At 33.2% G+C, this 14,038-nt stretch overlaps 3 protein-coding genes and 1 long non-coding RNA gene across 4 annotated transcripts; 1 reads left to right on the forward strand and 3 right to left on the reverse strand.

The window, feature by feature from the left end:
• Positions 1-177: 177 nt before the first annotated feature.
• LOC149489980 (uncharacterized) lies at positions 178-13,606 on the reverse strand. Its single transcript, XR_016318372.1, has 3 exons — positions 13,264-13,606; positions 11,796-12,965; positions 178-941 (listed from the first exon to the last, which is right to left on the reverse strand). It is a non-coding gene; the product is annotated as an uncharacterized LOC149489980 (long non-coding RNA).
• mRpS14 (mitochondrial ribosomal protein S14) lies at positions 1,410-2,282 on the forward strand. The gene is made up of 3 exons (XM_089714773.1): positions 1,410-1,587; positions 1,673-1,896; positions 2,121-2,282. Exons 1-3 carry the CDS (start codon positions 1,519-1,521, stop codon positions 2,221-2,223), a joined length of 396 nt encoding a protein of 131 aa, XP_089570899.1. The 5' UTR covers positions 1,410-1,518; the 3' UTR covers positions 2,224-2,282.
• On the reverse strand, positions 2,912-4,144 carry RpLP1 (Ribosomal protein LP1). The gene is made up of 3 exons (XM_089714774.1): positions 3,982-4,144; positions 3,494-3,743; positions 2,912-3,015 (listed from the first exon to the last, which is right to left on the reverse strand). Exons 1-3 carry the CDS (start codon positions 4,051-4,053, stop codon positions 3,002-3,004), a joined length of 336 nt encoding a protein of 111 aa, XP_089570900.1. The 5' UTR covers positions 4,054-4,144; the 3' UTR covers positions 2,912-3,001.
• On the reverse strand, positions 8,304-11,086 carry LOC149489983 (small G protein signaling modulator 3 homolog). The gene has a single exon (XM_089714776.1). It carries the CDS (start codon positions 10,960-10,962, stop codon positions 8,575-8,577), a length of 2,388 nt encoding a protein of 795 aa, XP_089570902.1. The 5' UTR covers positions 10,963-11,086; the 3' UTR covers positions 8,304-8,574.
• Positions 13,607-14,038: the final 432 nt, after the last annotated feature.

Consider the following 14,038-nt stretch of genomic DNA (forward strand, 5'->3'; position numbering starts at 1 on the left):
TATCTAAAGGAACAAAAAAAAACGTAAGCGTAAGATTGCACAATTCTTCTAGAGTATCCATCTTGATAACACGCAGGCTCGAAATGCAGTGAACACAATCTAGCAAATTTCGACGGCGTCCAATCTACACGTTTCATGTTTTATACCCATTTCTTATTTAGCTCTGGAAATCTAAAACAAAATGAATTTATTAATAATCTAAAAGAGAAACAACAAACTAAACAGATAAGTAAAATAAAACAACCACGTGGTATTTTTTATTTTCCTGCTGTAGAAAATATACATCAATTATTTGCTACAACAACTACATATAAATCTGATATAAGAAACAAAATAAATAAATCAACGTTAATATGAAATAGATTTTTTGTCATAAATCGATAATATACGCTAGATGTGTTACAACACTACGGTGGTAAACAAAATGCCAAACTTGATAATATTGTGACATTTTTTAAAAATTATTTAATTCTTTTGTATTCCACAACCCCATAAAGTGGGTAAATGTTACAGTTACAACATAAACTTATAAAAAAGCGCTTGATATAACCTTCAAATAGGGTTAGAACATAAATATTTATCAATTTGCTGAAAATCACTTACCGATGGAAAGATATTTTTTCATTGTTTTCATCCAAAACTCCCATTCGACTAGTAATAGCCGGTAGCTAAACATACAATAGTCATTTTAGCACACTGACAAATAAAAAGAAACACTATACACTTTATATTTTCTAAATATTTCGTTAAAAACACTTGACGCACTGAGCCCACCAGCTGGTTGGAAAACAAACTGACTGCCGGCGCGCTACGTTTGAAGACAGTGCAGATACTCTATCGCTATCTCAATCTGACTTATGCTGTTATTGACTAAGAGTAAGTAGATTAGAAAATATGTATTTTGTTCTGTCTCAATATAAGAACTCTATAGGTTTATTCCTCTGAGCGCTAGCCTGATTTAATGTTGCCATATGTACAAAAATTCCCTCAATTGTAGGATTTGTAGGAAAGCTGACTGAATCAATAAAACAATTTGTTCCCAGGATAAAATTATGGTATTTTTGCATAGTATACATGTATTACGATACTACATACTACAAAGCATGAAAATATGGTACAAATAGTATAATTATACTACGAAATCCAACCCTGACACTCATTCTCATATTTTTTTCAGGCTCGGCTCAAAGAGAGCTAACGTCAAATGAATTTAATATCAAAAATAAGTTTCCAAGATAAATTTTGTGATTTAAATCACAAAATTTATCTTATACTTTTAACAATTAATTAATTAATTAATTATTATTTAGATAAAATACGATCATATATATATACTCTGTGATTAGCATTAACTAATTACTTAATTAGTTCTTCTAGTAGTTATCTGTGTAGTTCTCAATTCCATTTGTCAAAGCTCAAAACTCAAAGTCAAAAAATTGGTACCTCTTGGCCGAAAGAAAATTGGATTACTTATTTTTTTTTTAAATATTATAGAAATTAGGGCACCCAGTACAAAATATGAATTTTGGTAGTGTTGCAAATTTTGGTAAATACATTTGGAAAACACAGGATATTCCTGGCTTTGGAGTAAGTATACACTATACACTAAAAATAAATATAGATAACCTACATTTCAGTCTCCTGTTTTTAAATAAACATAAAATTATTTCAGTTTCAACAACTTAGAAATAAATGGGCAAATCGTTGGATGATCCGTGATGTTAAACGACGCCGTTTATGTGCCGAACACTTTTTAGAACGGACAAGAATTAATGCTTTGAGAAAGAATACCATTCTACCAGTGGAAGTTAGGGAAATAGCAGATAAAGAAATAAATAAGTTCGAGTTGAATGCTACTCCTCTAAGGATCAACAACAGATGTGCTGTTACCTCAAGGTAAGTTCAAGTTTTTATTAATTTAAATAAATAAATTTTTAAATAAATAAATAGTTTTTATAAATGAGTTTTTAAACATTTGTTCATGGCAGCCCCATTGCAACAAACGCCCTTATTAACTGAATAAAAATCTATTAAACATAAAAAGAAAACAATGAGAAAGCCTGTAAGAAAAGATCTTACCAAGCTACCTATACACTAAATTAATTTTTGTTTTATTTCAGGCCCCGTGGAGTTGTAAAAGAATGGAGATTGAGTCGTATTGTGTGGAGACACCTTGCTGACTACAACAAATTATCTGGTGTCCAGAGAGCCATGTGGGGCTAATTAGAATATAATATCATAGATGTACCTAACTAGTTAAAAATATACTATAGATAAAATAATTTGTTTTATTTATTTCAATGATACAATTTGAGTATACTCTGACAGCTAGACAATATAGGCTGTTTAAAAAAAGATAAAAATTAAAAGGAGTGGTAGGTCTCACATTATGTAGGATTAGTCAGATGTAATAATATTGAATTGGAATTATTTGCAAAGCCTATGTATGTGCATTCATCAACTCCCAAAAACAGAGGAAAGCAAAGCATAATCACTTTAATTTCTGCTATCTTTAAGTCTTTACTAGATAGCCAAATTCATTAAAATGCATTCACTCTTTATGGCATGATTGAATGATAAGCATAAATACCAATACATCCCTTGCACTCATAAATTTTAGTTACCTAAGTAACACATATTACGAAGATTTGCCTTTTTTCAGTGAAATGTTAAAATTATACGTAGAAAAACTAAACAATCGCTATGACATCCCAATGCCTGCAATTGGAAATCCTAATCAAATTGATTTTTGAATGATTTGTCAGTACTACATGGTACTACTGAAAATGTTAAGAATCTAAAACAAATATAATTATAATTAAAATCAATAAAAACAAGCAATCTCATATACTTAATTAATTTGCAATACTAGAATAAGGTGGATGAATGGATGGAGAAAATAAAAGATATATTTCAATTTTTTTACATTTTATAAAATTATTTTCCTTATGCCTAAGCTTCGTGAAGCTTTATGGAATAAAAGCTTTGAAAATAAAGCTTTTTAGTCAAACAGACCTGAAACAAAAGAAAGAACAATTAGTTTTTGGTTTTAATCATACAAATAACATAATGTGGAAGTTATATACTCAGGTATAGTTGTTATCGGTCATGAGTTTCCGAAGCTAATACATGCAAACATCATTGTAATGGTACTATAATAGAATAGCGTAGAATTTAATTTAAATATTTTAAATAAATAAATGTCAACTGATTGACTAGTTTCTTTTGAATTGCTTATAAATCAACACATAAGTTGTACAGAACTGAAAGTTATATGTATCTTGAACACGCAGCACCTCCCAGGTTTGTCCATGTCATACAATATAGTCTACTTTAATAAAAAGATTATTACATTCAAACCAGCCTCTAGTTCATAAATTAAGTTTGTTCAACCTGTTCAGTTCTAAATTTATTATTATAAATAAGTTAATATCTTTATGTCTTACTAATATGGTAAAACCATGTTTTTAAAAGAATAATGAATGAAACGTACCGAAGCCCATGTCATCATCAGATTCCTCGGGTTCTTCTTCCTTCTTTTCTTCCTTGGCGGCTTCAGCAGCGGGCGCCGCGGCGGCGGCAGCGGGCGCGCCACCGGCGGCCGGCGCGGATCCTACGCCTGATCCGATGTTCGTGATCAAATCACGTACATTTACGCCTTCTAGGGCCTTAGCGAAAAGACCCGGCCAGTAGGGCTCCACATCGACACCCGCAGCCTTCAAGATGGTCGAAATCTTCTCACCCTACACCAGACAACAATATTTACATTTTACAACGTCACGTGTACACTTTTCACTGAAATATCATTTCATACATTTACTTTGAGCACTCAAGATTCTAACTTCACAATAATACGATAGTAACAATGTTTGGATAAATTGATGAAAACGGATTTTCGATGAACGGTATGTGTTTGGGTATAGATAACCTAAAAACACAAAATATTGTAGTTCTTTCAACAACTTTAAGTTTGTTACTTACAGTTACGGCGACATCATCGTCAACCAGGATGAGGGAAGAGTATACACAAGCTAATTCAGCCTTTGATGCCATTTTTTCAATATAAAAGTGCAAGTCGCCTGTAGGCCTTAGCTCGAAGAGAACAAGCACGTTTGACTTCCAAATTTGAAGAGAAGTTTGATTCGATTGTCAAATCATATGTCAAATTGACGTAGACAATTTTCACGGTGTTGCCATTAAATAAAAAGATAACAAATTTAAAGCGTCTTATTTACGGTCCATCTTGACGTACGTCCCGCCAAGGTCATACACGATGCACGACGCAAAACGACAGTGAATAGCGTTGACGTACGTCAATAATTATTATTATTATCTTGCTGGATGTGCACGACCAACTTTTCATCCAGCAAGCACCCCCACCACCGCGAACGTCGTGCAGATGGACAGTGAATAGCGCGGACGTACAGCAGATTAGTGTTGCCAACAGAAATTAATGTAAATACTTGGAAACGTGGCCTATTGATATGATTTTTTTGTGATAACTTAGTGAGTACATGAGCAAGCAAGAAACGGTTATTTTGATTTTTATGTACACAGGAAATCCCAATTATCATTACTTTTGGATCAACCTTGTACACATGGACAGTTTATATTCAGAAGTTATTATTTTAAAAGAACTCCAAGGCGAATTGTTGAATAACACAGATTTTATGCAAAAGTCCACTGCAGAAAAATGGAAATTTATTTAAAAAAATATCTTGACGAATTTGTTTGTTTAAAAAAAAATGATTAGCTATATACTCTCTGTTCCCGCCACTTTAGCATTTACTGAAAGAGTCTTTTCGGTCATGAATGTGAAGTGGCGGGAAGAGAGAAATCGAGCTTCATTAAAAATTAATTAAAAATGAGCTCTTGAAATATATAAATTTAGATTTGGAATGTTTGGATTCATATAATTCATTTAAAAATAATGAAAAATTCTTAGTTACTGCAAAAAGTACAAAAAAATACATTTTTAAAAATATTTATTTACTCTTTATTTACCTCCTTTAAAATCAGATATACTCTATTTCTTCAAATAAAAGTTGGCAACCCTAGCCATGCTTGATGCGCGCACGATCGTCAGTAGGATACATCCAGCACCGCGGCCTTGAGCCGACGTACGTCGGGGATTGACCGTGAATAAGACGCTTTAGACGCTTAACAAAAAGTTATAAACAGACGTTCGAATTTGGTACGGACCGCACCGTGACCTTGGTGCGCTCCGGACCATATTCGATCATGTGTACAGTGGTCCGCCGGACATAATTATTATTATTGACGGTAAGTTATAAACAGACGTTCGAATTTGGTACGGACCGCACCGTGACCTTGGTGCGCTCCGGACCATATTCGATCATGTGTACAGTGGTCCGCCGGACATAATTATTATTATTGACGGTACGGTTGGTTCGATGGTTTTTTCTTCCGAACTTGGTGCGGACCGTACCAAATTCGCGCGTGTGGACGGGCGATCGCAACGGACAGCGCATTAGTCATAGACTATATACTTATTACAGCTTTAGTCACAGTTCTACCGCCAAACAAAACGGACGTCGGTCGATCGTTATCAATGGCGATGGCGTCGGATGACGTGGCTAATACTGAAAAAAGATTAATAATATAAATTTTAGAACTCTACAAAAATTTATGATATGACTGCATATGTCTGAATGAATCCCTGTCTTTTAAATATAATTTTGCCCATTCTTTTCTCTTCGTTTTCTTCTTTTCAATGGTTGTAACTTGTACTTGTACTTGTACCAAAAAAAGCCTTGAACTGAGGTCTACATGAGAAAAAAATACAACATTCTAACCACGAATTTATTACGAGAAATAGATTTTCAAAGAATTCGGTTTGACTTTTAATGAGATTACTATGATCAATGCTCGAAATATTCACAAAAAAAGGAGATTAATTTGTATTAATTTGATATTATTGAATTGTCTTATAAATCTAAGATATTTTTTTTGTTCCGTTAATTTATTACATATAAGGATTAAGTACCTACCTATAATAATATATTGAAATATCGACTATAACTAACGACTAAAACATAAACAAAAACTTGGTAATAGATAGATGATATATATAATTTTGTTTACTAGGGACAACCCTGACATTCTTTGAAAATCTATATCTCGTAATAACTTCGTGGCTAGAATGTGGTATTTTTGTCACATGTAGGTTCAGTTCAAGGTTTCTTTTGGTACTAAACAGAGCTTCTACTAACGCCTGCATATAATATAAAAAAATAAAAACGAAAATCAGTAAAAATTACAATACTTTCGCCTCTATCGACAATATCGAAAATTTCAAAAGGGGATAATTTGCGCCTTTAATCACTTCATATATTAGCAACATAATAAATTATCTAGTCACTAGTGTATCTATTTTTTTATACGAATTTATTTAGCTCAGTCGGCCGCGAAAATTCCAATATTTTAAATGTTTTTTTAAAAATCGTAAATTTAATCGTAATTTTTAAACAAATAATATTTTCTTTGTGCGGCAATGCCTGGACGGATAGCCGAAACCGATTGAATATTGAAACTGTAAAGGCGAAGCTGCAAATTAATTAAATGTAATTTTAAATTATCGTGCAAAGATTTTTATATACATTCGCTTTAGAAAATGAAGAGCTATTAAAAGCTGTTTCTTCCAACAGCAAATATAAATGCCAAAAATAAATTTTCTCTATATTTTAACATTGCTGTTTTAATTATCTCCCGTAAAAAATAACTAAAACTCGTATTTTTGATGCTGTTAACCCTTAAATCAAATACTGGCAACCCTAGGTGCGGTGCGGTCGTGTGGCGAGTCGATCGCACCGCACGAGTACGGTGGTCCGGTCGCACCAGTTCGAACGTCTGTTTAGTTTACACGGTTGGTTCGATGGTTTTTTCATCCGAACTTGGTGCGGACCGTACCAAATTCGCGCGTGTGGACGGGCGATCGCACCGGACAGCGCATTAGTCATAGACTATATACTTATTACAGCTTTAGTCATAGTTCTACCGCCAAAGAAAACGGACGTCGGTCGATCGTTATCAATGGCGATGGCGTCGGATGACGTGGCTAATACTGAAAAAAGATTAATAATATAAATTTTAGAACTCTACAAAGATTTATGATATAATTGGTAACAAAAACTTGGTAATAGATAGATGATATATAGATATAATTTTGTTTACTAGGGACAACCCTGACATTCTTTGAAAATCTATATCTCGTAATAACTTCGTGGCTAGAATGTGGTATTTTTGTCACATGTAGAACTCAGTTCAAGGTTTCTTTTGGTACTAAACAGAGCTTCTACTAACGCCTGCATATAATATAAAAAAATAAAAACGAAAATCAGTAAAAATTACAATACTTTCGCCTCTATCGACAATATCGAAAATTTCAAAAAGGGATAATTTGCGCCTTTAATCACTTCATATATTAGCAACGTAATAAATTATCTAGTCACTAGTGTATCTATTTTTTTATACGAATTTATTTAGCTCAGTCGGCCGCGAAAATTCCAATATTTTAAATGTTTTTTAAAAATCGTAAATTTAATCATAATTTTTAAACAAAGAATATTTTCTTTGTGCGGCAATGCCTGGACGGATAGCCGAAACCGATTGAATATTGAAACTGTAAAGGCGAAGCTGCAAATTAATTAAATGTAATTTTAAATTATCGTGCAAAGATTTTTATACATTCGCTTTAGAAAATGAAGAGCTATTAAAAGCTGTTTCTTCCAACAGCAAATATAAATGCCAAAAATAAATTTTCTCTATTTAACATTGCTGTTTTAAGTATCTCCCGTAAAAAATAACTAAAACTCGTATTTTTGATGCTGTTAACCCTTAAATCAAATACTGGCAACCCTAGGTGCGGTGCGGTCGTGTGGCGAGTCGATCGCACCGCACGAGTACGGTGGTCCGGTCGCACCAGTTCGAACGTCTGTTTATAATTATAATAGATCCGACTCAGAAAGTACACAGACTACACAGAGATTACAAGATTTTATAATTTGAGTAAATTAATAATATTGTGAGAAAAGTTTGAGAATGTTCTTATCACGTAGTAAGTACTTGTGGTAGTTCTTACTTACCTACCTATATGAATGTTCCATTGCCTTTTTGAGATGTTGAGATGTGTAGTCCAAAGTTATCAAACATCGCGATGTCTGATAACTTTGGACTACACATCGAAATAAAAAACAAATTTTTATATGAGTATATTATTTAATACATAAATATAGCAGGCAAATGGGTAAACTAAGAATAAATAAAATAAACAAAAAATTAATTAATATATAATATATTTCTTAATCAAAAACTATTACTAAAAGTGCACAGGACAACTTACAACACACAAAAATATTATATTATTATTTCTATCTTCTTCGATTTTTTTAGTATTTACAGAAACACTATACAAATACATACATTGATATTTATTTATAAATAAAATTTTAAAGCAGGCAAAAAAGATACATTTAGTAAAAATTACGACTAATAAATAATTTATACGAGATCAATGGAAACCTTACTAAAGAATGAGGATAAAATATTGTGGAACTACAGGTCCCATGAAAATAAATGATGTTTAACAAGCATATCTCTCACCCCTTCTTTTAAAGGTTGGTTCTGTGTATCTTTCTTTAAAGGCAATTCCCATTCTGGATTCAAATTGAAACCAAATTGAGATAAGATTCGAAGTTCACATTTAATCTGCACCCATCCAGGTGAGTTAATGAATGACCATGGGTGATACCATTTCTGTACTACATCCACACATGAGCACAAAACTTCAAGCCATAAATGCAAAGCTTCTTCATTTAATCCCATACAAATTAATGTACGCAATTTCACATCCATCTGTGCATGAGCATTGTCATGGGAAAGATTTATTGCTTGTACACACCTATAAAGTAATTCTTCTGGAGTCAAAACTTTACCATCTTCATCTAATCTATATGTTTTACATAAAACTAGGCGGCTATAGACAGAATTAAAATCTTTTTCAACTTCTCTTGATGATGCTTCTTCTATAAATAACCAAGGGTGGCATGGACCATCTAAAAAGCTTGGTCTTTTTATACCATGTAATAAAACTCTTTTGAATGCAGGAGCTAAAACACCTCTTACCAAATGTGCGGCCTTTTCGGTCACTGAGTCATCTCCAGCACGGCTGTACTTTACTCCTTTCTCATCCAAAAGTTTTACAAATCTTGCAGGAAACCATCCTCTTAGGCCATTTAACTCTCCAATCCAACAGTGCTCATCTCTAGAACTGATGACTTCTATCACATCATTCTTCCTGAAACCCAGTTCATCACCATCTCTTCTCTCAAAATCCAATAAAGCTTTAGCCCTTCTTCTTTTACTACGTGAAACATTGACATACCTTTCTCTGTCTGTTGCATGGCTTTGCATAGTATAGTCAGCAGTAAGCTGGACTTCTGATGCCAATTGTGGCTCAAGAGCAAGGAAGTGTCTAGCAACTTGCAAGATTGCCTCTCGAAGATCAACAAGAATTTCTGTTTGCTTTACATTCTTTGATACTGCATCCTCATTGTTACTGTCATCTCCAAATAGAATAGTCTGAATGACTGATTTATTTCTCTTTATTTGGCGTCTTTGGAGTTGTTGTTTTGGAAGATTGGGGACAGCACTAGGGTTACCCACTAAAGCTCCTTGATCTGCCATCAGATAAGCTAAATGTCGCCTGCGGTGTGTTTCTATTAGTGCAGGGCTTAATGTCTCACCACAAACCTCGTCAATTGTTTTTATCAGTAATTCCACATCATCTATTTCTCCAGGGATATCAGACAATGCATTAAATATTTGAGCTGAGTTTGATATTTCTGTGAATCTATTCTCTTTAATCTTCAACATAGCCAATGTTACTTTAAATAGAACTATGGAACCATCAAGAAAGAAGAGATCCCAAACTCTAAGTAAAATTTTCATATGTACAACATTTGCATAAAGAGTCAAAAACCAGTGCATAGTGATGAGAGAGAGTTCAATGTCATGTGCGTTCAATACTTGGTCAATCCCAGGAAGATATGAAGATATAAGGCTTCTGAGTACCTTTTGATCAGCTTGTATACCAATCAATGTTGAGGAATAATATGATGCTGGCAAGAGGTCTTCCACAGTGGTGCACATAATCCAAAAGGCTTCTTCTTCTTCCATGAGAAGTAAAAGGGATGCAGCAATCATTCCTGTACCCTGGCAATAACCAATATCAGGGTAGAGCCAAGCTAGAGCTCTTAATATTCTACGTAGGCGGGGCACACCAGTGCTAGTTGGATGTGAAAAGCAAACATTGTTAGGTAATATTTGTACCAGATCTTTTTCTATTTGTTTACTTGTTACCAAACCGTCATCACTGGATGCCCTCACAATTTCATGATATGTAATTTCAGTTGTAGCTCTCTTCCTATTAGCACCACACAGATGCATCCACACTTGAGGCCTGAGGGAGTGTGGTATTCCATCTTTCACCATCTTTTGCAGCTTCTCAGTTTTTACCATTTTACTTTCTTGTTCCGAAAAATTAATCTCCTTGCTATAAAATTCCCATTGGAGTCGGTGTTGGTCATCCTCCACAAATGCAGATGCAAGTAGTTTGTTGGAACTTTGTTCTGGCCCATCTTCTTCATCCACACAAAAGCCGAATTCATCAAACCTGTAGTCGGGCAGTCCTCCGTGACCTTCTGATTCTGGTTGTGCGAGTTTAGCCATGATATCCTGCGGTACCATGCTAGCTGTAAGCGCTGAGAAGGGACCCCCGGGTGCTGGCAATAGTTCGTCAGCGACGTTCATACCACGGATAGCATCGATTACATCTTCTGGGTCGTCATCTGCTAAGGCTGCACTAATTTTACGTTCATGCTCTTCACGGCCCACATACCCGACGTGATCACGCGAACTAAATAAAGATTTCGCTAAATCCATCTTTACTATATTAGCATCACAATGCAGTAATTATAAATGTTACAAAAACACGATTGTACTAGCTTTCTAATTTCCAATTTCCATTCATGATACGATACGGATAATGAACAATACAGAACTCAGAAAGTCAATGTCAATTGTCATTATTACACAAAAAAATAAAAATTCGCACATGTGTCACATATTTGTCAATAAAGTAAACAACGTATATTAGAAACAACGAAAAACAACGTATATTACACATTAGAAATTTATAATTTGAATTTCGGTATTAATTACAATAATATAATAAAGTATAGTTCCTGTAGGCTATATTGGACATTGGTTCTGTTTAAATATTGTGCACCATATTAATTTTTATTCTAATTCTAATGATATCGAGTGTCATTGAAACAAAATAATATCCAGGACAATATTAAATCCATATTTAATGAAATTTTTAACTTCTAGTTGTTCATTGTAATAAGAATTTAATTATAACGTCAATAAAAAATAAAATACTGGGGGCAATTATCTAATCTAAATTCTATTATATTACAAACTCTGTGAATTTTTCATTTAAACATTTATACTCTGTGATTGTCTAATTTCTATAGTCTATGCCAGTGTTGCCAACCGTACTATTTAAATCGTATTTATACGACCTTTTTGGCTTTGGTACGATGTACGATCGTAAATTCCTAATCGTACGCAAAATATACGATCTTTTCAAATATTAGAATAACATGGAAAAAAAATATTCCGATTAATTTTATTTGTTGATTTATAAAAACAATAACAATCTACAGATTTGAACGAGCCTTAAACTTTTTTTTTATTCATAATGCACTCACCCAACCTCGGAGCAATTAACTAGCCTGGAGAAGTAACAATTAATTGAACGTTTCTTATATAGTGGCTCTCTTTTATTCAATACCCTTATTAATGCGATAGAAAGAGACAACACACTATTATCTGCTTGGCATTCAAATCCACATGTAGCCACTTTTTGTTCTAAAAAGGTAGTGCTTGACACTTTATCGAATACTAAAATATCGATAAATAAAAAAATTAAGATATAAAATTGCTTGAAGATAATTTAAGATTCGTTTAATTTTGAATTATGGATAGGTAATTCCAAATTTTAAGATTCTTTTAATTTGGAATTATTCATTTACGATGCGTATTGACTGCCTTGCATTGTATGGTAGTGGTATTTATAAAAAATATTATTAGGTATTTCGGTTTAGGTTGTTTTTATGGTTTCGTAAAAAGGTACGTATTTTTTCCTGTTTTCATAGATTCATTCATAGAATTATACCTACGGAACCCTTCGTGCGCGAATCTGACTTCCACTTGGTTGATCTTTTTACGAATCAATAGTCGTATCCTACTAATATTATAAAAGCAAAAATATATAAGAACTAGAGGTCCACCCCGGCTTTCCCGTGGTACATATTTCGCAATAAAAGGTAGCCTATGTCCTTTCTCGGGTATCAAAATATCTCCATACCAAATTTCATGCAAATTGGTTCAGTAGTTTAGGCGTGATTGAGTAACAGACAGACAGACAGAGTTACTTTCGCATTTATAATATTAGTATGGATGGACATTTGATACTCTTTCACGTAAAAACTACTGAATGAGTTTTTATGGAACTTTACAATTATATAGTTTAAACATCAGAATAAAATATAGGCTACAATTTACCGCGGGAAAATAACTCATTCCCACAGGAAAAAATTGGTAAAAGTTTAAAATAAATTGCTTCAAATAAAACAAATAAACATTTATTTTTTTAACAACATTTTATTTCGACACTTAATTACCAAATTACAATATTTATTATTTAAAATAGATGCCACCTTAAACTTGTCGCACAGCATCTCTGCAAAGCACTTTACTTTTCTTCCCGTCTGATTAGAAATGATTTGAACAAGGCCGAGAATGTTTTGAAGGCTTCCAATTTTCCCTGTGCTATAGCTTTAACCCAAACACCTTTTAATTGTTCTCAAGCCAGAAACCTGCAAATAACAATAAAATCCATACTTAAATAACTTTTTTCTCCTAACCTATTTGATTTAAAGCAGTCATTGTCAAAGTACCTTAGCAAAGTACGTATATTTGAATATTTCGTTTCTATTAAAGTATCGATAATTGCACAACACTATGGAAGTAATATTTTGCATTTTCTCTCATAAATAAGCTAATTATGATTTCATTTAAATGATCAAGGGTAGATAAAACATAGATGATTTAGGAAATAACGCAAATTCACTGATTTATAATACAATTAGCCAAAAATTGATCAAAATCACTAACCTGTGAAATGACAAATTTCTATCTTCGTCCGATTTCACATTACTACGGCTTTTACAGCCGTAAGCAACACAAGCCATGTTATCTTTAGTTAATTGTCTTTTCATAAAATAACAAATTAAACTAAAACACTCGTTTTTCACTTCAAACAAAATAATCAAAATAACCAAGCGATGATCACCAGACTGGTGATCAAAACAAATTGAAATGGGCCATGTCATTTCAAACTGTCGAACTGACATATTATATCTGTTCTCTTTTTTCGCATGACATTTTGCCATAAGCCAAAAAGGCCAAACTAGTGCTTTATTGTTCAATTAATTGTTACTTCTCCAGGCTTGATAATTGCTCCGAGCACCCAACCATTTAAACTTGAACGAGCATTAAACTTTTTTTCGAATGCGAACGAGTATTCAGTCACATCAATCTAATGAAAACAAAAATTCGAAATAAATTAATGATAGATACAGTAAATGGAACTTTGTTGGCTGCACAACATGTTAAGGAATCAGGATCATGTATCGATTTCCAGCCATCCAGCGACATGTTGTGCAAATTAAATTTAAGTATGTACAAAAGAATCAATTCTTCGACTCTTGCATCTGATGTTGCGTGTATTGACTCTGATAGCATGGCACTGCTGTGTAATAATCACCTATACCAAATGTATAGGTGATAGTGATAATTAGTGATTTAATTATAATAGATAAATTTTGTATTTCATTCTATTAAAAAGTACAATTACATTTCTTATTTAAATAATTTGCTGTAGTTTTAT

This window comes from Colias philodice, chromosome 3 (genome assembly GCF_061535455.1).
Source record: "Colias philodice isolate Cphi_HAF_F1 chromosome 3, ilColPhil1 Martin Lab GWU primary, whole genome shotgun sequence".
Classification (NCBI taxonomy): Eukaryota; Metazoa; Arthropoda; class Insecta; order Lepidoptera; family Pieridae; genus Colias; species Colias philodice.

Excerpts from the sequence above, each read along its gene's own strand:
- mRpS14 (XM_089714773.1), top strand. The coding sequence starts at position 1,519 with ATGAATTTTGGTAGTGTTGCAAATTTTGGTAAATACATTTGGAAAACA. Across the intron at positions 1,588-1,672 it reads AGGATATTCCTGGCTTTGGA|TTTCAACAACTTAGAAATAA; the intron begins GTAAGTATACAC and ends AAATTATTTCAG. Across the intron at positions 1,897-2,120 it reads AGATGTGCTGTTACCTCAAG|GCCCCGTGGAGTTGTAAAAG; the intron begins GTAAGTTCAAGT and ends GTTTTATTTCAG.
- RpLP1 (XM_089714774.1), bottom strand. The coding sequence starts at position 4,053 with ATGGCATCAAAGGCTGAATTAGCTTGTGTATACTCTTCCCTCATCCTG. Across the intron at positions 3,744-3,981 it reads ACGATGATGTCGCCGTAACT|GGTGAGAAGATTTCGACCAT; the intron begins GTAAGTAACAAA and ends TGTCTGGTGTAG.
- LOC149489983 (XM_089714776.1), bottom strand. The coding sequence starts at position 10,962 with ATGGATTTAGCGAAATCTTTATTTAGTTCGCGTGATCACGTCGGGTAT.